The sequence below is a fragment of the Ostrea edulis genome, chromosome 2, assembly GCF_947568905.1.
Source record: "Ostrea edulis chromosome 2, xbOstEdul1.1, whole genome shotgun sequence".
NCBI classification, from domain to species: domain Eukaryota; kingdom Metazoa; phylum Mollusca; class Bivalvia; order Ostreida; family Ostreidae; genus Ostrea; species Ostrea edulis.
In genome coordinates, this window is record NC_079165.1 from 65,191,488 (window position 1) to 65,218,197 (window position 26,710).

At 34.7% G+C, this 26,710-nt stretch overlaps 1 protein-coding gene across 2 annotated transcripts; it reads left to right on the plus strand.

The window, feature by feature from the left end:
- The first annotated feature begins 156 nt into the window (after positions 1 to 156).
- On the plus strand, positions 157 to 24,627 carry LOC130052321 (large neutral amino acids transporter small subunit 2-like). Of its 2 annotated transcripts, XM_056156817.1 has the most exons (12): positions 182 to 860; positions 3,019 to 3,144; positions 4,835 to 4,934; positions 9,603 to 9,647; positions 10,812 to 10,935; positions 13,159 to 13,262; positions 13,588 to 13,684; positions 14,565 to 14,714; positions 14,888 to 14,972; positions 15,243 to 15,335; positions 18,035 to 18,111; positions 21,644 to 21,692. In XM_056156817.1, exons 1-11 carry the CDS (start codon positions 359 to 361, stop codon positions 18,103 to 18,105), a joined length of 1,497 nt encoding a protein of 498 aa, XP_056012792.1. In that variant the 5' UTR covers positions 182 to 358; the 3' UTR covers positions 18,106 to 18,111; positions 21,644 to 21,692. The 2 variants fall into 2 exon arrangements, with proteins under 2 accessions (XP_056012793.1, XP_056012792.1); XM_056156818.1 differs by lacking the exon at positions 18,035 to 18,111 and having other exon boundaries at positions 157 to 860; positions 21,644 to 24,627.
- Positions 24,628 to 26,710: the final 2,083 nt, after the last annotated feature.

The window sequence follows — 26,710 nt, forward strand, 5'->3', positions numbered from 1 at the left end:
CCTAATATACATTTCATCATCATTTAGCAATGCATACTATATTTAGTACTTGTTTTACTGAAGAAGAAAACCCACCGCATACACATTTATATTATAAGTATAAATTACTCATATCGTGCTTTCTAAGAAACGAAAAATTATTTCTGTGATCCTCGCATTCAAACTGGTTCGAGCCGGAAGTTCGGGCTCGGAATTCGGGACTTACAACGTGTTTTGTGTGGGGGAAACAGATTGTTGTTTGTGGGCACTGAGGGTGGACGTGTAACAAAAGCTGTATATAATTTATTATTACCTGACCGTGATTCTATTGATTTGAACAGACTTGTTATACATCCTTCATTGAATCCCGTAAGTTGAAATGGCCGAGTTGAAAGATTACAAAAAAGTTCATGAAGCGGAGCCGCAAGATCAGGCATCGGACCACTCGTCAGATGCTAAAGAGGACGACACCGTCAACTTAAAACCAAAGATCTCGTTACTTAATGGAATTACTGTTATCGTCGGTAGTATTGTTGGATCGGGTATCTTCGTCAGTCCTAGGGGTGTGCTGGCGGGGTGCGGTAGTGTAGGTCTCTCTCTGATAGTATGGTTACTATGTGGCTTATATTCCATGATCGGGGCATATTGTTATGCCGAACTTGGTACCATGATCACAAAGTCGGGAGCTGATTACGCTTACCTGTATGAAGCCTTCGGACCTTTTGTTGCATTTCTTCGTCTTTGGATTGAGTGTATGATTGTGAGACCATGCTCTCAGGCCATTGTTGCCCTCACGTTTGCCTATTATGTGATAGAACCCCTGTTTCCCACTTGTGATCAGCCAGAAATAGCAGTTAGACTTTTGGCTGCTGTCTGTATCTGTAAGTAGTAAATTTTTTACAAACCTCTTCATTTGCCACATGTTCATCTATGTACTGTAGTGTGAATTTAATAACCTTGACATTGTGATGATGCAATATACAACCCCCCCTGTGTTTACTATAGTTATTTTTTTGTACGGATTTATGTTGAATGTAGTATTATTTTCATGATGTTTGTCATGTTCCATTATTTGCTCAAGGAATCAGCAATAAAGATTAATTTCTTTTAATTCCTGCTTTAAATCCCATTTAATTTATACTGCATGTAATGTAATTGGGTTGCATCATCAAGTACGTGTTGAACTGATTGGCTTTAAACCAAATGGCATTGATTTAGTATTGTACTTTATTCATTTAAAACTGCCATCTTTTTTTCTGATTATAGATTTCGCTAAATTTCTACATACTATTAATCTGAAAATTTATTAGAATGCTCTTTTTATTTTTGTGACTTATTACTATGTAGCTTAATACTTTATCTACAATGAAATGGTACATTTTGAGCAGTACTTAGTGTTTCAAATATCAGATGTAATGTAGACTTTTATGCTAGCTATATGTAGTGCCACCATGTGTTAAATGGAGCTAGTATATATGTAAGTTGTATAACCACCACTAGTGACTAGCTTAACCACCATGTGTTAATGGGAGAGTTAGTAGCTATACATAAATATGTATAAGCACCATGGTGACTAGCTATAGCCTATATGTATAAACACTGTGTGTTAATAGGAGACTAGCTACATGAATTAGCTATATATATATATATAACCACCATGTGTTCACTGGAGGCTACGTGTAATATGTATAGCCACGGTCCACCATGTGTTCTCTCAGCTCACTAGGAGAATTGCGATTGTGATAGTTTTCATGGTCTTTTTCAACGAAATCGTATGAGTACAAGGCAGTTGTTCTTAGGTGGTGTGAGGGAATCATACTTTCTTATTGGCTCATGGAAGGATAATTGTAATGTTTTGATTACCATTTAATCAGAAAAATGAATTCACAATTAAAAACATTTTTCTATGAAGAATGTTCCTGTATTAAAGGTAAAAGGAAGCAATTTTCAATCTATTCAGCATATTACATATTATTTTATAAACATACATGTGACAAGAATCTCTCGGAAAGTAGCATAGTCCTGTCATTTAAATGGTGTATAAATTTACTATTCACAAGAAATCAAGAGTAGAAATGTGCAAAACAAAATTAGCCATCATATGCAAGGACAACTAAAAATCTACAAACCACATGTATTTAATGAAATAAAACAGTACTGCACACTGTCTTTTTATCAGAAATTTTATAATGGCAGGACAACAGTGTTGGAAATTAACGATAGACCGAGTCTATATATCAAATGACACTGGTCTATGTCATTTGTAATTGAGATATACCAAATTGTCTATGCCGATTTTCTAGATTTAAAGCAATAAACCCAAAGGACCCCTACATGGTCAGTTGACGTCTGATAAATGTTATGAGGAAAGGAGGATATTTTTATGGAAATGGAAAGAAAATATGCTTTCCAAGTACATTAGAAGTAAATGGGGGAAAAAATTGTGATAGTTTTTTCAATGTTGCAGTCTATGCAGATTCGATGAGGTCTATGTCATCTTGTTTTGACATAGACCCGTGGTCTATACCAAGTTTTAAACCAATTTGGAACACTGGGACAATGTTACATTAAGTCTGTGACTTCAATGTCATTATTGTAAACATTCCATCTGAATTTGGACATGCATATTGGATGAAAGCAAACATGCATGCCTTAATTGATGAACTTAGCAGACAGGGGCCACAGTCAGGTGCTGCACATTCAGTAGTTTAAGTAGAAGTGTAGCAAGAAGTCACTGATTCATGGGTTGTTTTCTATTTAGAGTTTGTGTTAAGTAGAATTGATCTTCATCTTTTGATGTATTAATGTATTCCTAAAAACAGAATTGTATAATATGTATTGTATACATCATAGTATGTATTCATGTGTATGTGTGCCATTGGGTTTTGTTTTAAATTTTGTTTTATTGTATCATATTTAAACGTTATCTGACAAAATTGACAATCTTTCCAAAATGACCCCCCCCCCCCCCCCCCACACACACACACACACAAATGACACAATATTATTTTACTTCCATTATCCTGTTTTATTTTTTAGTGGTGTTGACCTTTGTGAACTGTGCCAGTGTGAAATGGGCTACCAGAGTTCAGGATGTGTTCACCTATGCTAAAATGTTGGCTCTGGCCCTTATCATCATCACAGGATTTGTTCAGCTGGGACGAGGTAAGTGAATAAGTAATCACTACGGTAACTTAAGGAATTTAAAATAAAAAACCAAATAGGCAGTATAAGGATAGGATACATCTACAGATTTTCTGGAATGGAGTATGTCAGATGTGTTCAATCCTTTGTGTGCCTTGTTATAGGAGACGTGATCAACAGTCATCTATTTTTATCTGCAAACATAGTAAAATGTTCAGTTGTGTTCTCTGCAAAGATTGCAGATGTCCTCAAGCTTTTAGATGTTAGAATGCAAGTGGTGCATGTTTGATGTTCAGAAGTAACACAGTGAGACCATTCAAACATGTAGTGAGACCATTCAAACATGCATGAGGCTTAGAGTCAGTAGTTTACTACATCCTGGTTAAAAAATAAAATCATGATATACCTTATGTGATAATTTCACTAATTTTTCAAACATGTAGTGAGACCATTCAAACATGCATGAGGCTTAGAGTCAGTAGTTTACTACATCCTGGTTAAAAAATAAAATCATGATATACCTTATGTGATAATTTCACTAATTTTTCTTAAGTTTTAAACAATTCAAACAGGAATTTTCTCTTTATAAATACTCTAAGTGGAAGAACCAACATACACATGAGGATAGCTGGTTTAATGTTCCTTGTAAGCAGTGTAAGATATTGAAGAACTTCAGTCCATCTGTATCTGTTGTTCAAAAATGTTTTGTTATATCTGAAATGTGGAGAATGTTCAGGATGTTTGTAGTTATTCAAAACTCCAGTAATAAGATATTATAATGCTTACGTAATTGTGAATAAGTTATCCATTTCACAAGTTCTGACAGTAAAGGAAGAAATAAAGATTTTAAAAAATTTCACACTCAAGTGTGTCTTCTTTAAATTTTTAATACATGATACATATATATATATATATATATATATATATATATATATATATATATATTTATATGTGTGTGTTAGTGTGTGGCAAGACATGCTCTAGTAAATGACTTGCAAATATTGACAGTTAAAGCTATCCTAGATATTATGGTTAATCATGTCTTTTTGGAGTAAAGCTCTTAAAATCGTCTAATGTTGTACAAGTCCTTTAAATCTTAAAGACGTTTTAGTCCAAAAGTCTTCATTAATGTTAGCCTGAAGCCCATATTCTGTGACCTGTATATACATGTACACATGGTGCACTGTATATCACATAGACCTAATATAGCCTAGGTATACATAACTACATTTCAAATTTGATATTTATTACATAAACAATCAAAAATGTGAGAGATTATTCCAATGACAAAATAACAAGAGCAGACATCTTTGTCGAATGAAAAACAATGAAATTTCCAGACATGCTTGAGCCAAAATATATAGATCAGCTTTGTCCTTAGGTGACCAGCTGTTCAGACTTTGATTGGCTGTTTATGTAACTTAGTGTTTTATTTTCCAATCCCAGATTTACTTTGAATTTAGTAGGAGTTAAAGTATGAAGCATTAACTGTAAACAAGATTTCTTGTTGTTGAGATAGTTGGAGATACTCTGTATGACAGAGAGACATTATAATTGTAGAATTCTAGAAATGAATAGTATTGAATTCATTTGAATTCTACCCTGCCCCTCATTGAAGAGAATATGAAAAAGAATCTTTTTGGTGTACTGTCATACATGTGTTAATGAAAATGCAAGAAAGTGTACACTTTTATACATTTTTCTGTTTCAGGTGAATATGAATATTTTATAGACCCCTTTGTTAACACTGAAACGAACATTGGAAAGATCAGCGTGGCTTTCTATCAGGGCCTCTTTGCTTACAATGGATGGTGAGTTTCTTTTATATCTGATTATTTAAAGATTAATGGGACTAATGTGGTAAAAATCTTCAAAGAGTAGCCAAATTTCTGAAGAGCTCATGCTAGATTATAGCTAGTTTTGATCTACAAATTTGTTGAACCTTAAAAGCTTATTTAAACATCTACAACATTTATACTTATGGTTGATATTACTAATATATAAAAATGTAAAAAACTATTACCATCCCTCTCAAAAAGTTGCAGAGGGAATATGTGAAGATCTTTGTATGTATGTGAAGATCTTTGTATGTATGTGTGCAAGCTTATGGACAAGAACAAATAAAACCTGTAGCATGGAAGGGGGGGGGTCATCAAACTTTGCTAACTTGTTCCCCATGGTGAGTTGTCAAACACTCAATTTTCAATGTCATTTGTCAAAGGTCAGGACCATTGAAGGAAATTCTGTAGAACCTTTTGGGTAGAATTCAGAAGGAAAATTGTAGTATTGGGAGTCGTACTTATATCCCTGGCAAGGTGCTCAAACTGTATTGACACAGTGAAGGTCATTCTTTGAAATCCGTGCAAGAGGGATTCAAACAAAACCATTTGCTGGGGAACATAAGGCTTTGCATATTTGTTCCCCTTGGTGAGTTGTCAATTTCTTTTGATTTTAAGGTCAAGGTCACTAGATGATATATTGAATATCTTTGTGAGCCATGTCATCTATGTTGTTTTAACTCTGAGAAATGAATGTAGCTATATATTATATGAAGGTCATGCTCTGCTTGCAGGTGCTCGTGTTTAATTAGTTAAATGTTACACAGTTTATATATATTTGTTACCAAAAATCAAATCATGATTGACTTGTAAATGTGGATAAAATACAGGGTTGCAGATTTATGTGTGTGCTTAATTTAAAGAATTTCATATTAATTTTGATGAACTAACACTTCCTATAAATGCTAATGAGGGTATTGAACCTTTTAAATATGAGGACATACATTTGTACAAAGAGGCCTGGTAGAGAAATCATGGCAGCTAGTGAGAAACTATCATAGCTTGTCCGAGTTTATAGAATTACTTCTGGAGGTGATACATGGGATGTCACATACTAGGGCACTTCTCAGCAGTCACCGTGGAGACTAAATTGAAATTGATGAGATTTAGGGAATTAAATGGCCTTCTGATTAATAAGTTTTCACAGGACAGTAGTCTGTTGAAATGGGAAGAACTTGGGAGTCCTCATTTCATCAAGGACACTTGACAGCTTGTTGTACGATTTACCTTGTCTGTGACCTGGGTTTACTTGTCCGTAATTTTATCATCCAGAGATTTGTTCTACATTGATAATGTGTAGAAGTAGTACATGTATCAGGCTGTCATTGAAAGAAACTGGTGAGCATGAAATAAAATGAATTGACAGTCACTCATTCTTACGACACTTGTGCTTGAAGTGATTGAGAACTTGATTGGGATGATTGCATTCCATATACTTTATAAATGTGAATCTCAGGGGAATTGTATGATTGCTAAGAAATCAATTAGGTCTTGTCACATCTAGAGGAAGAAAGAAGAGAATCACCAATGAGATTCTTTTAATCAATAAACACAAATCAAAAAAGCTTGTGTGGCTGGTACGTGCTTATGTTTGCCTCGGGACTATACAGCTTGACCTTGTGTAAATATTGATGGTTTACTCATCAATATATCTCTTGCGTATCATTCGTGGTGAATTGCGTCATGTGTGAGGATATGGTAAACAACACTGGGCAGTATCAATAATGAAGCTCTAAATTAGAGTGTCACCTTCAATGTATTACAAACCATGTGGTTATCCTGAATACTGAATGGAGGAGAATATTCATTGTAACATTGCATCAGAACTAGACAATGATTAGACAAACATTCTTCTAATTGTTCTATTAAATGATTGACAGTATCGTAAAAATTGCTTTATTTAGGTGTGACCTACTTTGTTTCATGCAATCATTACTACTATCATTTGGCACCCAACTAGACCAAATGGAGTCAGAGCATGTCCTGCATTGTATCCTTAAAGTTTGATTAAACACAAGAAATAGTTGGCCTATTTTGGTAAATTAAAGAACAGTAGCTTAAAGGACTTGATACATTACCACATTGTTGACATAATCATTGAGACCATTAATTTATTTCCCACAAGAACACCCGGACCCATTGTCTACAGTTGTAGATTTGATTTAAGCTCAAATCTGATTGAAGTAACAGGAAATTAGGTTTGTTCAGATGCGGGGCCAATTCCTTTCCATGATGTGCAAAAGCTTCCTGGTATACTTCCTGCTCAGTGTATAGGTATTCAAGTTTGTTAAGATCAGGGCTGCTGGGAGGAGGATGTGGCAAAGGGAAAATTCACACACACACACACACACAGATATATATATATAAAAGCACTAAAATTCCAACAACACCCAATACCTCAAAGTGTTGGATCCACAACATGGATACAAGGTCAAATACATTTTTTTTTTTTTGTGTATATATATATATTTATTATATACTTTCAATTTCATCTCTTCTTTTTTCTTTAAAAGTTTGCGGGCATATATCACACGATATATGCCCGGAGACATTCCGGCCCGCAAACATTACGTCACAATCAATACACTACGCCGTTAATTTTCAAATTTTTCGTGTTTTTCATCTTTTACTCAGTTAAACCAATAAAGAAATTGTTAAAATAAAATTATTGTTAGTTTCTAAATGAAATTGAAAATATATAATAAAAAGGTTATAGACTTTGTATGGGAAAATATGACGACCTCGATTTTTGTTGTGGACGGACCTCACAAGCTCGGTCCGTCTATGCGCCAAAAACTCGGTCGTCATATTTTCCTATACAAAGTCTATAACCTATAAATATCGGATCACTACATTTCATACACAGAAGAAGAGAGTAGTCACAAATCACATATTCATTGAAGCTGCAGATATATTAACTAAAAAATTCCACAAACCTAGAATTGACACGAAAAGTAAACATGTAAATATATAGAGCTTCTTGGGGCTATATGCCACTTTGATGATATTTCAAATACTATGACCCTGGGGAGTTCAGTTAGGTCTGCAGACATCTGTGGGAGCCCAGCAGTTAACTGATGAAGTATTACTTAGACTCTCTTCCAGGGGGAGCCCAGCTAGGTCTGCAGATACTTGTGGAGAGCATGACAGGTAGCTGTTCTAGTATCAGACTCATTTGAGTATCCAGGGGGGAGCCCAGCTGTGTCTGCAGGAACCTTGGGGGGGGGGGGGGGGGGGAGGGGGGGGGACTCCAGCAGGTAGCTGTCTGAATACCAGACATATTGAGAAGACCATTTTTGATCCTTGGGAAGAGCCCTGCTGGATACTCAGAACCTGGGGAGATCCTTGCAGGCAACTTCACAGAATTCATCTGCTTACAGTTTCACACTGGCCTGGTCAACAATACCAAAGGAAGGGGTGATGGTTTAATATAAAGATTGATTTACAGCAGGCTGAAAATAAAGGAAGGGGTGATGGCTAGATGTTAATTTAATACAGCAGACTGAAAATAAATTTGCCAAAAAAAAAAAAAAGAGTCTAGGAAGTATAGAAAATTGAATATGTGGTGTAAATTGGGGCTTGAATGAACAGTCCAGTAACTAAGTAACTACATGTGTATGAATACAGACATTAACGATTAACAAGATGTTGACAAATACCCAACACATGAATGCTTTATTAAGTGAAGTAAAAATAGAAGATTTATAGCTCAGCTACACTTGCAGCAGTTTAATGACTAGAACAGACACCAGGTAAAGTGTTGCTGGGGAAGGTAGGTGGGCTAAGACACATCTGCAAACACTTGATTATGATCTAAACTCAGAAATTGAGATGCAGACTTTGTAAGCAGTTCTCCACAATAGCTGTTGTAAAAACAATTGTCACATGGCCAGTAGTCATTTGCAAAAATAAGTAAGCTTGCAATGGTTACTGCAGAGGCATGTTTTATACATAAGACCTATGTATGAAAAATACCAGGTATGTACATCAATAGGGTAAAACATAAAACATTCATCTGCAGGTGCAAGAGTGAGATCACAGTGGGAGTCGAAAGTGTACATAGGACTCCATGTGTGTAGGGAAAATGTATTCAAGAAAACCATATATGAAGTATTTCAAATTAAGATGCAAGCATTTTCATGTAGTATAGAGTGCATCAGGGTCTTGGTAGAAATCTTTAAAAAGTTATTTAAAAAATCACTGTCAGGTGGTATTAATACAGGAAAATTCTATCCAATGTTGTTCTCAAGAACAAGGCCACATTTGTCAAATTCTTACAGAGAGGTCATGCAATGGATTCAAGTTAGTTTAAGTCTGGTCCCTTGATTTAGTAGTGAATTAAGACAAGATTGAAAAAAAGTAATCTATGTGTACATCCTATAGATACTGTGTAAAAGTCACACATTCACAGTGATTTGGGGATGACAGAACAATGTTTTAATGATCTGATGGGAACAGTTTGGCATCATCTGGGTATGTGTTGGCTGTTAGTTGTTGATGGATTGTGACAAAAATATGACAGCAGGCAAATTTCCTCCAATTTCATAGCCTGCTTTGCATGACCAAATGTGACATTGCAGCAGTTTGCTGTCAGCGATGATATATAATTACCATGTCAAATTTATGTGTTTTTTCTTACAGGAACTATCTGAACTATGTGATTGAAGAACTCAAGGACCCGTACAGGTGAGTTGTGTAGCCCTTGTCCTTCACAGCGGCATTAACAAGCCACAGAACATGTAAACAGGACTAAGAAGTAAACAGAAAAGTAAAGCAGGCATACATACAAGGAGAGAGCAAACCAATTCAGATGTAGGGACGGACATTTGAAAAAAGCTTCTAAAGTTGTAATTTCATTCACATATTTTTATGGAAAATGCAGTACAAGACTAACTTGGACTTGTCCTTGACTAAATTATTTAACAGGGTTATTGAATAAGAACCACTTGAAAAGATTGTAAGTCAGATATGGATATTTTGATACATATTCATGCTAACAAGGCACTTTATCTTCTAAGCACAAATTGTGCAGTGCACAAAGTTGTAATATGTTGACCCAGAAACTGTGTATCTCCCATGAGGGACATTTGGATAATTTGGGCATTGACCTGCACTTGAGATTATTTTAGTGACTGGCAGAAAGCTGCCTTCCATACTACATTACATAACAACAAAAGAGGATAGGGGGAAATTGTTAGTTATCTTTGCAGGTTATATGTTTACTGCAATAGATTTCACCTCGGAGACATGTGAGAAGTGTATATGCTTCACCGACACGGAACATCTAGTTTTGTGAGGTGGTTCCGTAGTAGTCATGTTAAACAAACACACACTGTGAAATTCTTCCTTAAGATATGTCACCTGTGTGATTTTTTAAAAGTAGTTTGTGAAGAGTATAATGAGAATTGTAAGTTGAATCCCCATTCTCTGTAAATCCTATCTTTTGGCACAATGGGAGTGCTTGTGGGTGTATATAGCAGTCATTCTCAATCCATCTTCTGTTACAAGGGGTTACTCTGCTCTGTAATGTCCTGTTTTCATTTTGTGTTTTGAACAACTCTATTTCATACATGCCACTGGGTCATATATATGCGTCTATTGTTATTAAAATTGTCACAAAAAGAAATGCACTTACTGATGCATGTTTAACATATTTGTTGAAGAAAAACATTGTTATGATAATTTATAAAGAGTTTGAGTATATTGAGAATATTTGAGGAATGACAGACTTCTGCAATTCAGCTGCTGTACATAGTGATTTGAGTACATGTTTGTTCTACAATTGGTATTTTTACTCTACTTGGGTTTATATGGTCTTTTGATAAATATAATGTGTACTATCTTTTGTAGAAACTTGCCCAAGGCCATTTGGAGTTCCATTATCATGGTAACTGTGGTGTATGTTCTGGCCAATATTGCCTACTTTACCACAGTTACTCCTCCTGAAATCCTAGGTGGGGCTGCAGTAGCAGTGGTAAGCTGGTTTACCACTATTCCGAAGTCACACAATCAAATAATTGATTAAGTTTGGAATAATGATAAAGATACCTGATTATTTAAGTAAGCAAATTGTAATGTTACAAAATTTGGAAGTTAGGAAAATATTTGTCCTTCCTTCCCTAATTATAATTTTTTTTTTTTTTATTATATATATATAATACATGTATACATATGTTGTGCAGACAAAATATCGTGTAAATTAAAGGCACTGGTTCACATTTTCTTAACAAAATATTTTTCATTTTTGATATCAAATATCAAAAATATAACCCATTTAATGTTGTCAGCCAAAGTTTTGATCTTCTGAATGCAAGGATAAGAGCAATATTTTAGCCTTAATTCTGTGTTATTTAAACAAAGACTCTCGAGTCTTTTTATGTTTACAAACAACCAGTGAAATGTTCATTTTGTAATTTAAAGAATCTTAATTTTGCACAGTCACAAATTTAACTTTTAGACGACACATTTTCCCTAAAGAATGCTTGAAATGTGATAGATATAATAAACTTAGATCGATATCCATTTCTTTTGAAAACTTTGTGAGCAATAACATACTGCTGTCTTTGTTTACAAAACAAATGATAAACTCTCTAAAATGAGCTTCTGTGATAATGTATAACCTTAATGTTTTGTAAGTTCTTTCAAATTAGACAGTAGATTTTGATCATTAAAAGTGAAAAACAAAATAGAGCAAAAAATCGTGAGTCCGTCCCTTTAATAAAAACATGAAATATAAGCTTCTCCCTCTTTGTGATGACCACTTTCCTCACATTGTTGATTAGGAACTTAACAATCACTGGTTTGGGTGTTTTTTGCTGCTGGATGGTATCCGATGTATTGCCAGGATGTCTCACTGGTCCAGCTGTACACCTGCCTTTTCTGCAACTATTGCACAGAATTCCTCTTTTAACCTTAAAAAAAATAATCTTACAATGCTTAAAAAAAAATTCACCTATCAGGTTAGCTCAGTGGGTTAAGGCTAATTTGCTTGTGAGCTACAGAACTGTAACTGGGGGGGGGGGGGGGGGGGGGGGGGGCATTTGGGACATACCCCAGAGAACTACAGATCTACCCTTTATTGTGTCGCCTGCGTTACACGCAGTAGCGACATATAGGGATCACTATCCGTCGTCTGGCGTCGTCGTCCTCACAAAAAAATTCTGTTACAGTTTTCTCAAGAACCACATGGGGCAACTCCCTGATATTTGGCACAGAGCATCAGTGTGGCCAACTGTATTGTGTAAGACATTTTCGAATCTGTCGCTTATCAACTTCCTGTTTACCGGGACTCAGAATTTTTTACAGCAAAAAAATTTTTTGCTGAAGATTTTATTTTATGATTAACTGAAGGACAGTATTTTTATGTACAAAAGGACAGTATTTGTAATTCCCATACTGAAGGACAGTATATGTGATTTCAGAACAGCACTAATTATGATTTTTCTTCAGAAACAGTAAATTGGATATATAAAAAGACAACAAGACTAAGCAGTAAACCCAACAGATAATTACTTATGGTTATTACCATTGTCTTGAAGAGCACAGTAACAGGTTGATACATATTTTCAAACATATGTTTTCATTCAGTCTACATTTATTAAATGTCTTAATTTCAAACAGATTCTCCCACAAATTCCATTGCATAATAATGTCTCATCTTTCAATTTCAATTAAGTTATCGTTAAAGAATGTTTAGTAATTCTCAAAACCTTTAAAAGGAGTATTAAAGTGACAAAAACCATTTGAATAATTTACTTTTTCAACATTATACGTGATATATTACATATAGAATGAACTAGCAGGCGACACATGTCTTCCGGGGAAGACTTAATACTGCGTTAAAACCTTCAATTCACAGGGACTTTTTTTCTGCACATGGTTGAGGTCTTGTCTTGCTGTATTCTTGCATCGCAGTCTCAAACTTCATAGATAAAAAAAATTCTGAACATATATTTTCCCACTACACTTGTGTCCAAACATACCGATAAACATTCCTGAAAGCCCCCTGCAATCCAAATATTCGCAGTTTTTAAAGTTTCATATGTTGACATAGTCGTATTAAGTTGCCAGTCAATTCAGACCCCATTGTTTATTATATTTATTCATAATTCAAATACTACATGTAGGTACATATTTGTCTTCATTTACAGATAGTGAGAATTGGGATTTATGAGCCTCTTGTTTTTTTTTGTTGTAGATGTTTTCAGAAAGACTTTATGGTATAATGTGGTGGATTATGCCAGTGTTTGTATCGCTCTCCACATTTGGAGGTGTGAATGGCATCCTCTTCACCACTGCCAGGTAATTTTAAAAGTAAATTTCACAACAATTTTTAAAATACCAAAATAACCAAAGTTTATAGCATAATTAGGTCAAGACAGGAATAAAAATGGAAATGCACAAGTGTTCAAATTCTAAATGCAAATGTACACACTTATTTTTTTTCTTTGTGGTCTATGAAAGTAAACTAGGCACACAAGGACCAAACAGAATTGCTTTCATCTGTCTGTCATTTGTTGTTTCAAGTGTTTTGTTAAATGCATTTCAGTGTACAGACACCTGAGGGCACCTTTGAGTAAATGCTTCATTTAGAACAATACTTAAATGCACTGTTTAATGTCTGCAGGTTGTTTTTCGTTGGAGGGCGTGAGGGACACATGCCTAAGGTTCTCAGTTATGTATCTGTCAAACGTCTTACCCCAATGCCAGCAGTTCTATTTATGGTAAGTGTTTGATTTACAGAGGTATGATACAAGCTGTTAGCATAAAGTTTTTATTTGATACTGCGGTGTGTGTGCTTGTATTTCCTCTTTTTGCATGTAGCGAGTGTCAGCTACATGCCGAGAAATTTCATTTTACCATTATGGCTGAGGTCCTCCAGATTCTTCAGCCCTCATCAACAAAACTGATAGAAAATTGAGATCCACTGATCACCTGACTGTCACTTCTCTGTAAAACATATGACTAGCACTTCTCAGTATAATATAGGAATACAGATGATGTCTAGAGTTACCTAGAATAAATAAGTGCTGCAGTGACTATGAAAAGTAATTATGATTTTCTTCTCCGCTTTCATTCACAGCATGATACAGACTTCAACTTTTGAATAGGTTGCTGTTAAAAGTGAAACTGATATCTTTTTAAGCATCAAGAAAATTATTATTTTATTTAACAGATTAGATTGTCATATGATATGTGACCCTTGTTAGCATCTCAATGAAAACTTAAATTACAGAGAGGCTCTTTTCAAAGTTTGAAATTAATTATCATTCTATAAATTTTAGTGACCATTATTTTCAACAATAATTGCATTAGTTGATGTTTTTATTCATTTATTTTTTTATTTACCATTATTTGTTGCATAATTGCTATTATACAAAAAGTTGCAGAGTAATAATGAACTTTCTGTTATGAAAATAGAGCTGTGTGATATGATGCAATTAAAAAAAAAAAAATTCTACTAAATCACAAGTATACATTTATGAATACCAATCCTAATGGTTTTTGGAACAATCTTTGGGCGATCCTGCTTTCACATTGGTGTGTTATGAACACTACTGAGACACACATATTAGATGACAATTTTACACCTGCACATTTCAGGGACTGTTTTCGTTAGTATACCTGGTATCATCAGATCTGGAGGCTCTGATTAATTACGTGAGCTTTGTTAATTGGTTGGCCATTGGACTATCAGTTGTCACTCTTCTGTATTTCCGTAAAACCAGACCTGATGCCAACAGACCTATTAAGGTAAGATCGTTTTCATGTATTTTCTAAAATGTGACCAGTTTGAATTGCAACCAGCAGAATGACTTGGAGTCAATATCACTTTTTTCATAGGTACTGACAGTATCTTGAGTTGTTGTAAATGTACCACCTGCAAATTCAGTGTTGATGATTTTTTGTTGTTGATATTTTGACAGGTTGCCTTAGTGTGGCCCATAATCTACTGTATAGTCACAGTAATGCTGGTAGTTATTCCTTTCACAACTATCCCTACAGAAACAGGTGTGTTGAATTGAATTCTCGTGGGGGTATGGTAGAGTTCAAAGCAGTTGAAAAGGGGGGGGGGGGGGGGCTGCATGTGCTGTGTATTAAAATGGAATTGTTAATATATAGGTATAAAGTTAAAGTGTCTGTATGTTGTCTGACCTCAGTTGATGGAAATTACAGGTTTTTTAAATGTATTATTCCTTCTGAAGCAATATAAAGCTATGTGACTGATATTTTAGGTATAGGATGTGCCATCAATATAAAGCTATGTGACTGATATTTTAGGTATAGGATGTGCCATCATTGCCACTGGTATTCCAGTCTACTTTGTGTTTATATACTGGACCAACAAACCTAAGGACTTCAACAGATTTATAGGTAAGTGTTCTCTGCTGACCGGGGCATATTTGTCTTAGATATTTGATATTTAGGCCAACGATAAAAATTGTTGAGTTTCCGCTAACATTCCAGAAAAAAATAGGGTAGGTAGGTAGGAAATAAATTTTATTTTTTTTTTAAATTTTATTTTTTCAAAGTATGCAAAAACATTGTAAACTCGTAACAAGTGTAGTATAGGAAGGAGGAGAAAAATCTTTGTTTGTACCGGGAATCGAACCCGGGACCCCTGCATTACTAGGCAGGTGCTCTAACCACTGAGCTATCCAGTCCGTATAGCCCTAATTACTACATTCCTCCCTCCTTAAGATCAATTATAATTTTATAATTGTCTTTCAATATCAACCCAGGTTCTTTTCGCCCCTGACAGGCCAACCTGCACCACAAGGGGTGGTCAACGGCACCAAATGTAGTATGGGAAGGAGAAAATCTTTGGCTGGACCCCTGTAAAACTTATACGGTACCAATTTTGATGCACCAGATGCGCATTTCGACAAATAATGTCTCTTCAGTGATGCTCAACCGAAATGTTTGAAATCCGAAATAACTATGAAGTTTTAGAGCTAAATATAGCCAAAAAACAGCGTGCCAAAAAAAGTGGAGCCAAATTCGTCCAAGGATATGAGCTATGCATGAGGGAGATAATCCTTAATTTTGAAATGAATTTCAAAATTTTATAACAGCAATTAAATATACATCCGTATTTTCAAGCTAGTAACGAAGTACTTAGCTACTCTGCTGTAGAGACCCTCGGGGACTAACAGTCCACCAGCAGAGGCCTCGACCCAGGGATCATAATGTAAAACTTATACGGTACCAATTTTGATGCACCAGATGCGCATTTCGACAAATAATGTCTCTTCAGTGATGCTCAACCGAAATGTTATACTTTCAAAATAAAATTTTGCTTAAATTGCATTGCATGTAAACTTTCAATCATAACATTTCACCCGTTGTTGGCCGAGGATTATTTCCAGATGTTTTATAAGAAACTATATTTTTCAATGAAACATATCTAGCATAAAACACAAAAGTTAACTCCTCTATGCCACTATGCTCTACAAGTACCAGATATATTGTTTCTACATTTAGATTGGTTGTCATAGGTCAGGAATACTTCTATTGGATATGTTTGACAAGAAAATAATGTGATGGTTTTGAAAAAATATATTAAATCATCACCAAAATATCAACATCATTAACATATTTTAAGTTTATTAATACATTTCTGAATGTATTTTCACTATCTAAATGGAACAAGGGTAGGAAGACAGTCTGGGCAGATCCCACTTATCCTAATGGGATCCAACTCTCTTCCAACTAAAACTTTTTACCGGACATAAATTTTTATTTTAAAAACAATCTGCACATCTTTTTTTCCTATCGGCTCTCACCAGCCATCAACAACTTGGATGCGCTCAATGCTTTATTTGCAGCTATTTTCATAGTGTTTTCAGTTAGAACTGCAGCAGAAACCAAGGATGTGCATACAAATTTGACAGACTGGACATTCATGTCTGTCACTCTGCATCATGACCTCCATATAAAACTAGGGTCCCCATGTATACACAGTAATGCCCGCTGAAACGATAGCATAAGACAGTGCATGGCTATAAATAGCCACCGTCTAAAAACAACATAGGAGTTGGCAATTTTAACAAAAGAAAGTCTTCTATGAAAACATGACACTTGGCAGAGTCTCTCGACCGTCTGTTAACTTCAATTGTTAAATCACCGTTGCGTGAGCACGCATGGAGGTACTAGCCACTAGGTCATGCTGTTAATTAGAAACATTATCAATGTTGTTTAAACGCTTGACCCAATACCATGCAGTTTTGTATATCATTAAAGCGTTTGAATGACTTCATCTCAATGTCTAACTAAAACGAAAACCAAGAACCGGGAATATATTTTTTCCGGGAAAATGACGATTTTTTTTTTTTAAATATCGAAAAAAAATTCTAGGGTCGGGGCTATAATTTAGGGTCGGTCGGGTTAGCGGAAACACAACACATTTTATCAGTGGCCTTATGCATATCCTGCGGAGATCTGCCAAGTAGCAAACAATGATGGGAAAAAAAACAAACTAGTATGGATATATGAGCAAAGCCAGAATATGTTGAGAATGTAGAGTCGTGTTGTGTTTGGATATACCAATCAGATGATGTGTAAATTTCCTATGTAACTAGAGGGTACATGATAGCAAAGACAGCAAAGGGGAAAGAATTTGTTTTGTGTCATAATACGAGACTTTGCTGTGTATTAAAGATATCAGTAAATGAAAAACAAGAACAGACCTTGAGAGGCTGTAATTATGAAATTTTCATTTTGTAGTTGAATTATGGAACAAATCATGACTGATGATATGTTAGATAAGAGTTGTTTGAATGTGCCAGCAGGGCTTAATGAAGGTTGCCTTGTTATATAGTACAGAAATAATAGGTTCGGTTTAAGGTACACACAGGTGAATGTACATAACATACACTGTACATAACCTTTAACGGATGGGAGAAAGAGGTTACAGTGGAGGAAATTACTGAGGATTAATTAACTAGCTGTAACAGACTGCTTTAAGGATTGTAATTTGTATCATATATCTGTTTCATTAATATTATTATGCATCCTACATGTGTAGTGCATTTCATTATATTTAATTCCTGTCATTGCTGTTTTTGTTGCAGAGAAGGGTGAAATATTTCTTCAGAAGTTATTTCTTGTTATACCAGAGGAGGAAAAACAAGCTCAGGATTGATTGACCGTAAATCTTTCCTCTTGTTACAATGTTTTTCATTGGCTGTTGAACCTATCTTAATTATGATATTCTGCTTACTTTTATTGGTTGAAACCTATGGCACCCTTAGTTGAACAGAGATTATGTTGTGCATTTCCTGCATATTGGTAATCACTGGCTTAAGAAAAGTTTTATCAATACATTTAAACATGCTTTTAGTTGTACAGTATATTAATTATTTTAAAAAAAATCATAGTCAACCCTTTGGAAAATATACCAATTCTATTACTATATAAGCAGGATTTTTAGCGAGGATTCAATTTTGGCATTATTTACGACTTTTGGGATCACTAAAATTGAATATTCCACAGTGGAGGTAACAATTATCTTTCTTGGAATTATAGTCGCGAAAATTGGCTTTCTCTAAATATATTTAGCCATTTTTATGCAAAAATCGCTAATTTTGTGACTCGCAAAAAAAATACAATTTATATGGTAATAAAAATTGATTGGTAGCCTAATGGAATTTTGCAGAAACAATCTAAACTCATAAGCAAAATACATCTCATCTACATGTGCAATAGATTCAAGATGTTGTAGTTAATGTTATGTTTCTAGAAACAAATTAGAAATATTTTTTATTAAAAACAAATAAATAGCTAATTTAATTTAATTTACAATACTGAATTTTGTAATAAAGTAGATTTATGATAAATTGCCAATATCAACACTGAACCATACTTCATGCATTTTGATAATTGACACAAGCTATAGTCTGAAATCATTTTGTACGAAGGAGTCTTAAACGGATGAAGTAAGGAATACAAAGAATTTTTGAATATGTTATTTGGAGAACACAACTACTTTGATATTAAAAAATATGACATGACTTCAGTAAATTAGTATTTCCAAATTGCTTTACTTTTTATGCTCATCAGCGATAAAACTATTCAATTCTTAACTCTGAAGTTTAAAATATAACACAAGTATTAGGGCTGGATTGCACAAGCTCAGAATCCCCCCAAATACTAACAACAGGGTTGCTGTAATGACGTAGTGACTTGTCATTCGTGTGTTTGTGTATTTGTTGGTTTGTGTATAAGAATTATTTCAGTTACCAAACTTGCAGGAATATTGTCATTGTGTAAAGACATGCATTCTTATTGATCTACTTGAGAGAAGAATTGCTGTTTCAAATTTCCTGCACGTTTGTATTTAACTCAACCAATCATATGCATTGTTTTAAAATTGATGCATGTGCCCAAAGATATCCTAATTCCCAAGAGTTAACCTGAATCAGAAAGTATTAATCAAGTTTAAGGATTTGGAGTAGGTTCACTAATAGTCAAATTTGGTCTGAATTCCAACTTTAATTCCCAACTATATAAATAACAAAACCTTTTGCACAGATATGTTGTTGACACAGGCACTCGACGTTTTAAATATCTATAATAAAAAAAAAATTGTCTTCCTGTAAACATAATATTGTCAATATTATGTTTACAGGAAGACAATTTTTTTATTATAGATATTTAAAACGTCGAGTGCCTGTGGTTGTTGAGTAGGTGAGATATATGATTTTAGCATATAATGTAAGGCATCATAAACACATGAATTTCCTGTCATTTTCTTTCAAATGATTGAAAATTGCTATTTTTTAACACCAGTATGGTTTCAGTATGAGCCACATGGGTCAATCATAAAACTGACACATGTTTATCTGCAAATATTTGAATCTAGTTTTGAACAAAAGCTTTTTGACCCTTGATTTTTTTAAATAATGAAATGTGACATTGGATAACACATTTGCACTCCATATTTGAGTACAACTCGCATTTTCTCAGGTAGTCCAATCAAAGTAGGCCATTTAACATCAATGTCAGAAGTCAAAGATCAAGATGAAGATTTTGATTGCATGTTGTGTTGAATTTCATTGACATCTCACATCTCTCCCTCAAAGATCTAAGGTTAAAGTGCAAGGTCACTGAAGATTACTTTGAGGTCCATGATGCTAAGACATGCCCTGCTTATTGTATATTCTTTGGAGAAGTGGACAGGTATAGCCTGCATCCATATAGGCTATGCCTGTCCACTTCTCTAAAGAAAACACTGCTTTGTGGAGCCCTTATTGTAGTTCTTTTTTTATGAAAAAATGAAAGAAAGATATCTAGAATTTGAAAATGCAGTGTGTATCTAAAAGCATTTCTATATATATATATATATATATATATATATATGACACACAAAATTGGAGTTGTTATCGCAGAGGTGGTATTTACGATTGATATACATGTTTGAGGCTTAAGTTTTGTCAAATTAAAACAATTTTTGGGATGCTGACCAGTTCCTGGAGTTAAGTTATTGGGGAAATCTTTGTTGATACATGTACATGTGTGAATCAGCACTTAGAGTTTGATTCAGGCTAGTTATGTGTTGCTTAATGTTACAAGTTTAGAGTTGCTTGCTTGCATGCTTGATTGTGAAAAACTATTTCCATGGTTATGGAACATTGAATTGATTGGCATCTTGTACAGGAGTGTTGTTTGCATCAGTATTTAGAATAACATTATCCAGTTTGGTGTGCTATTCTGGCAGATATATTCATTATTGTTTTGTTACAAGTATGTGTTTTTAGATAACTAGTCAGGTGATATGTTGCGATCCGTTTCCATCTGTTGTGTATCAATTGTAAACTTCTTCAACATATTTAACTTCTTTCCAAAGACCACATTGTCAATTTTCACCATAATTTGGTTGTAACTTTATTTGCAGTAGCGGAAATATATTTTTGAATTTTGTGGTCCCTGCCCCTGGATCGAGGGTTCTGTTACTAAGGTGGGGGTGGGGATCTATTGCTTATAAAAGTAAGCATACATTATTTCATTAAAATTTATCTATGAATTGTTATTGTGTCATAAATTGAAACCAAAGCTATTTGAAGGTTAAAAAAAAATAAAAATTGAAAGTATTCATCTGAGCCATAACTATTTACTGTAGAGACGTTCATCTGAGCCATAGCTATTTACTGTAGAGACATTAGAAGCTCATCTTAATAGTATGTCATTGAGTCAGGGTAAAAGTCGCTGATTAGGAAAGTAGATCTCTTTGCTGTAACTGTGTATGCATAATTTAGGGAAACATTTTATTCAAGTTCATAAAGACTAACTAGTGCCATGACCTTGGTTATAGGTCACTTGTATCATTGTATGATACTCAGGTGACCATTAAGGCCCCCAAGCCTCTTGTTGTTCACAATTCTCTGTTCATATACAACATGTTTTTTAGTTTATAAACAGCAAAATAAAAACAAGGGGACTAAATGTGTTTTTAGCAAGTACATCATGTGTATTAGCGATCAAGGACAACAGACCTAGTACATATAGATAATGTATTTCGTCATTAGGTTGAAATCAGTATTTACACAGCTAAAACAAAATCAGATAACTTTCTGTCTTTGTCTTCTAGAATGGTAAGATCAGCAGGAACACTGATTCCACACAGTTTATTTTGCTCAAATGTCAATTCCAACACAAGTACAATGTTCCTTTACTCTTCACAGATCGGTTATCGGTGTCAATACAAAAGATACTGATGGTCATGCCAGAAGAACGGAAGGATGTATAAAGGCACCACAGACTAGTAATACATTTGTCTACATCGCTTGTGCAGAGGTCAGCTAATCGTCTTCACATTGTCACCTGAAATTCCTCTCCTCCAATCATAGCAACTCCCTCATTCAGCCTCCATGTTCAGCCTGACATCATGTGTTCCAGCTGTAGCAGAATCTCAACATCTACCAAGTGTTCATTGGTACTATTTATGGCACTCATTTATTGTTAAAATATATATATTTATATTTTGTTCTTATAATATTGATGATATTGTACAAGTTTGTGTTGTTTTAACATGACAAAGTCAGTTTATATAATCGTTTTCAATCCACTTTAACTTTATTTTATCCTCAAATTTTTACATTCTGAATTTTAGAAATTAATGAAATGTTATGAATTTACAAAAACAATGAAATGTTATGAATTTACAAAAATAATGAAATGTTATGAATATACATAAATAATGAAATGTTATGAATTTACAATATTTTTAATGCTGGGGATGACATTTGTAGTTTCTTGTTAGTGTTTGTCCCAGGACTAGATCATCCAGAAGTGTAGAATTGCACCATTCCTTCTGAGTCTTGAATGGGTAGTTTTTGTGCTTTAACAGTGTGTGTTTTGGGTGTACTTGCTCTGATTTTATGTCATTATAGGGTTTTAATAATACACTTTATTTTGTGTAGGAGGTCATTTGAAGTAATCATGCTTGTTATTTCTATAGTAGAAGTCAAGTCTTATACATTATTTGACATAGAAACTATGCTAAAAGTATTTTGTATATATATGTGTATGACACAAAGTTATACAGGAAGATTTTTTTTGTTTGTCATTTGACATATGCATTTCATTTTGAGTTGCTTTCTGAATATTTTAAAATCATTGTTGTGTTTTATCAACTGCTTTATTTATTTTACATCTCAACAGTTTTTTCCATTCTACAATAACTATTAGACTAATTATTATATTTTAATATGATATTTACTGAAGTTAATATATAAAATTGACACTCGTATACCAGACATTTTGCTGACTGACAGCAGATGAGTGTTTTATTTCTCATTTTAGGGTTTGCAGTGCCTATTGGCTAGCTTTAGCTCACATGAGCTTCTCTGATCAAGTTTGTCCATCATTTGTCATTATTGAATTTTCATCTTATTCCCTAGAACCACGAAACCATTTTCAACCAAATGTGGCACAAAGTACTCTTTGTTACAGGATTCCTAATTCATCGGGGAGATAAATGAGAATAGTGAAAATAGGGGGATGTTTTTAAAACCCCAATTTTATAAATCTTAGGAAGAATAAAGGTTCAATTTAATGTTACTAAACCTCTTCATGTATTTTTTGTATAGTTTCAAGTTGTTTTATACCATATCCCCTAGACAGGACAACAGAAGGGTTCAAGGAATTCAAAACCCCCACAAAGAATCACAAGGACACAGTGTGAGTAGCATGTAGTGTACATTTTTCAGTCTATATCCTTGAAACCATAGTGGATCCACAATAAGGGTTGACTGATCTTAGTGTCGTAACTGTTTAAGTCATCATCCATGTATAAGCATTAGGTGTCCCTGGTGAGCGTTGTGACTCCTGGACATTTTGTTTTGATTATTTATTTTATTTTAATCTTTTCACTTTGTGCTTTATTATTGTGAGGAAGTTTCAGTTTTAAGATCATGTTTATATAGGTCTGATGATAAACATAATTGTATGTCCAGATTAATGTTGCCCCCTGGCCTTACACTGAATGATATATATTGTTGATTTCCCACATTTGCTGTGTTGATTTCTCTTTGTGCATGTGTATGTTGTAGATTGCTTAGTGAAATATGTAACAATATTTACATTTTCAATGTAATTGCCTTTGATATCTCTACAAATTGTAATGACAGCCAATCCTCATGAATGTGCTGCAGTTGAAAACAATGCATGTATGAATAGATATAAAATTTAGTACATCTATTTTAATGACTGGGCATTCTGACAGAAATGAAAGTAGAAGGTAATTAATGCTTATCGCCAACGTGCTTTTTATGAAGCAAAAAGCACTAACGTGCTTCATGAAGTATGTTGGTGTAAAGTGTCACATTTCATACCCTCCTGTTTTTTCTACAATGAAATTTATTTCTTAACTCACAGGTAATCATACTTAACAAACCAACCATCCAATTTACACAGCTTTACAAATTAGCAAGCTGCAATGTATATTATTTATACTTTTGATGAAAGTTGTTAACTGACTCAAATTGAAAATACCCAAAGCATATCTGATATGATGATTTCAAATACCTCGTAAAATGCTACAGGTCAGTGAACATTTTATTGAAATCTTATCACATGCATGACCATTATAAACATTTAGAACTCAGGTTTTACAAATAAAAGTATTCAATCTGTGTGACTGTGAATTGATGTTCTTTCTAAATCTTTAAAGAAAATTTGTGGTCTAAGGAAGCATTCAGTTTTGCAACTGAATTTATGCTGGTTTGGTTCAATTTTATGTTTATGCTTTGTCATTGATCTCAAATTCCATATTTAAGATAGGATGTGTTTTTTTTAAAGTGGTAATATACATTTTGTAGCTCTGTGCAAGGAGTCAATTTAGAGTTTAGAAGAAAGTGATGTTTGTATTATTCAATTGCATTCGCTTTTAAGATTAGTGTTTCTCGAGTATTGGTGGTGGAGGCCATTTAATGTACATATAATCTGAGTCGGTGTTATTGTGAACTGATTTTATTGTGTGAATGATTAGTTTTTATGGATATTTTTGCCCCAAGTGAGCTTTTCTGTGTGAGATAAATATATTCACTATAGTTGCACAAAATTATGACATCTTGGACTCAGTTTAAAAAGAAAAATATTTCTCTGTAGTGTATGTATGGTGTAGAATGTTATCTTTCTGTGGCAAATAAAAAACTATATTTCTGAACTTTCCTTGTTTATGTTTTATGAATTAAGATAACTCCAAAAGCGCACTATTGGTGGGTTCAAAGTAGAAAAAATGTATTTATTTCCACTTAATGATGTCTCCCCTTTTCCAGGGGGTGACAAATTTTACTTGGTGTCAGTCTGTCACAAAATCTTGGGAACACGTCTCCTCCTATATGGCTTATTGCTTAGACTTGAACTTTGTACAATGCTTCATTGCCATTTGTAGATGTGCATATTGTCGGGACGTGAGGATCCAATTATTTTCCTAAAAGTTGTTGTGGATCTAAGAGGGGTGGAGGATGTAATACTTCTCCTATATGGCTTATCTGATAGATATGAAAATTTGTACATATACAATGCTTGAATGCCATTTGCAGATTTTGCATATTGTTGGGACAGGAGGATTCGATTGTTATCCATAAAGTTATAGTGGATGTAAAATAAATGGCTGGTGAACACTTCTCCTTCATTGCTGATTGGATAGCCTTGAAATGTGTACAATACTTCATTATCATTTAATGATATTCACATTGTTCTGACCTAGGCATCTGATATTTTCCTACAATTTACAGTGGATCAAAGAGGAGTCTTTTAAAGCTTGTTTTCATGTGTTGGGGTATGTTCACTTTTCTAGCGGTACTTCTATGGAGTGCCAAATTAACATAAACTCAAATAATTGAAGATATTTTCAATTATTTGGAAGATATCATCAATTCATTTGATGCGCGCAACAGTTTAATTAAAGATCTCTTCAAATGATTAAGGATATCCTCAATTGTGAATTATTGCATGCATTAATTCTTCAGCTGAATTGATGCGCACTTTAATTGAATTAATGATCTCTTCAAATGAATTAATGACATCAACAATTGAATTGATGTGCGCTACAGTTCATTTGAAGAGAGCAAAACTTTATATACTACTCAAAATTTGATAAGGATCACTAGGTTATATGTGTGTAATTTACCACTAACATAACAAAAGATATAAATTTGACTCAGAAACGTGTTTACTCAGGTTATGAATGAAAATTCATGAACAGCATGAACTTTTATCAATGCGGAATGCTTGAAATCTGATAACAATACCAAAAGGCATTTCATTACAAAAAGTTAACAGCAAACCAGAGAAAGAATTACACAGTTTTTGGGGATAGTCTATCATTACACTTAGTCGATGAAGTGTCAATACCGGGTATGCGTAGGGTCTGACGTAAACATCGAGGATCTCACTCCGGTACCGCACCCCCGTCATTGTTCCTCTCTCCAGGACATGAAGATCTGCTCTTCCATCCCTGCTGATTCCACCCCAGACCATGATGGAACCACCACCATAACGGTCATGTTCACTGATGTTGGCATCATGGAAACGTTCACGTTGTCGTCGCCACACTCGGTGCCTCCTGTCTGTGAAGTCCAAACAATACCTGGACTCATCGGTGAACAGAACTTGAACCCAATCGTTCTGTGTCCAAGTGACATGATCTTCAGCCCAGTCCAATCGCTCCCGCCGGTGTCGAACAGTCAGAGGGACTTGAACACATGCCCTTCTCCAGTTGAGACCTGCATTGTGAAGCCGATTCCGTATCGTCTGAGTGGACACATTCACCCCCGAGGCGTTCAGGAGGTCGTTACGTAGGCTGTTTGCTGTCCAGAAGAGATGGCGTCGTGCCTGAAGAGCCACACAAAATGGTCTTGGCGTTGCGTTGTCGACCTCTGACGACCACCCCCATGTCGGTGTGCTGCTGTACCAAAAGTTTACTGTCGGTTCCATGCCCTTTTTATAACGCTCTGGCTGACGTTTAGTGCATTTGCAACGTCACGTTGTGAATAGCCAGCGTCAAGCATTCCAATACATCTTCCCAGTTGTTCTGTCGTCAGGCGACGCCTTACACGTTGATGGGGGGCATTGTGTTGATAAACGTAGTGTAAACACTCAAGTTAGTTTGAAATTTTAGAAAGAATCAGACACTGATGCCTGAGTGAAAATCGTGCAATGGTAGCAAAAGCTAAAACTGTGATGAGAAACGCATTTCTCATGGCATGAAATGCACGTGCAAGTTTGTTGAAGACGTTTTTGAT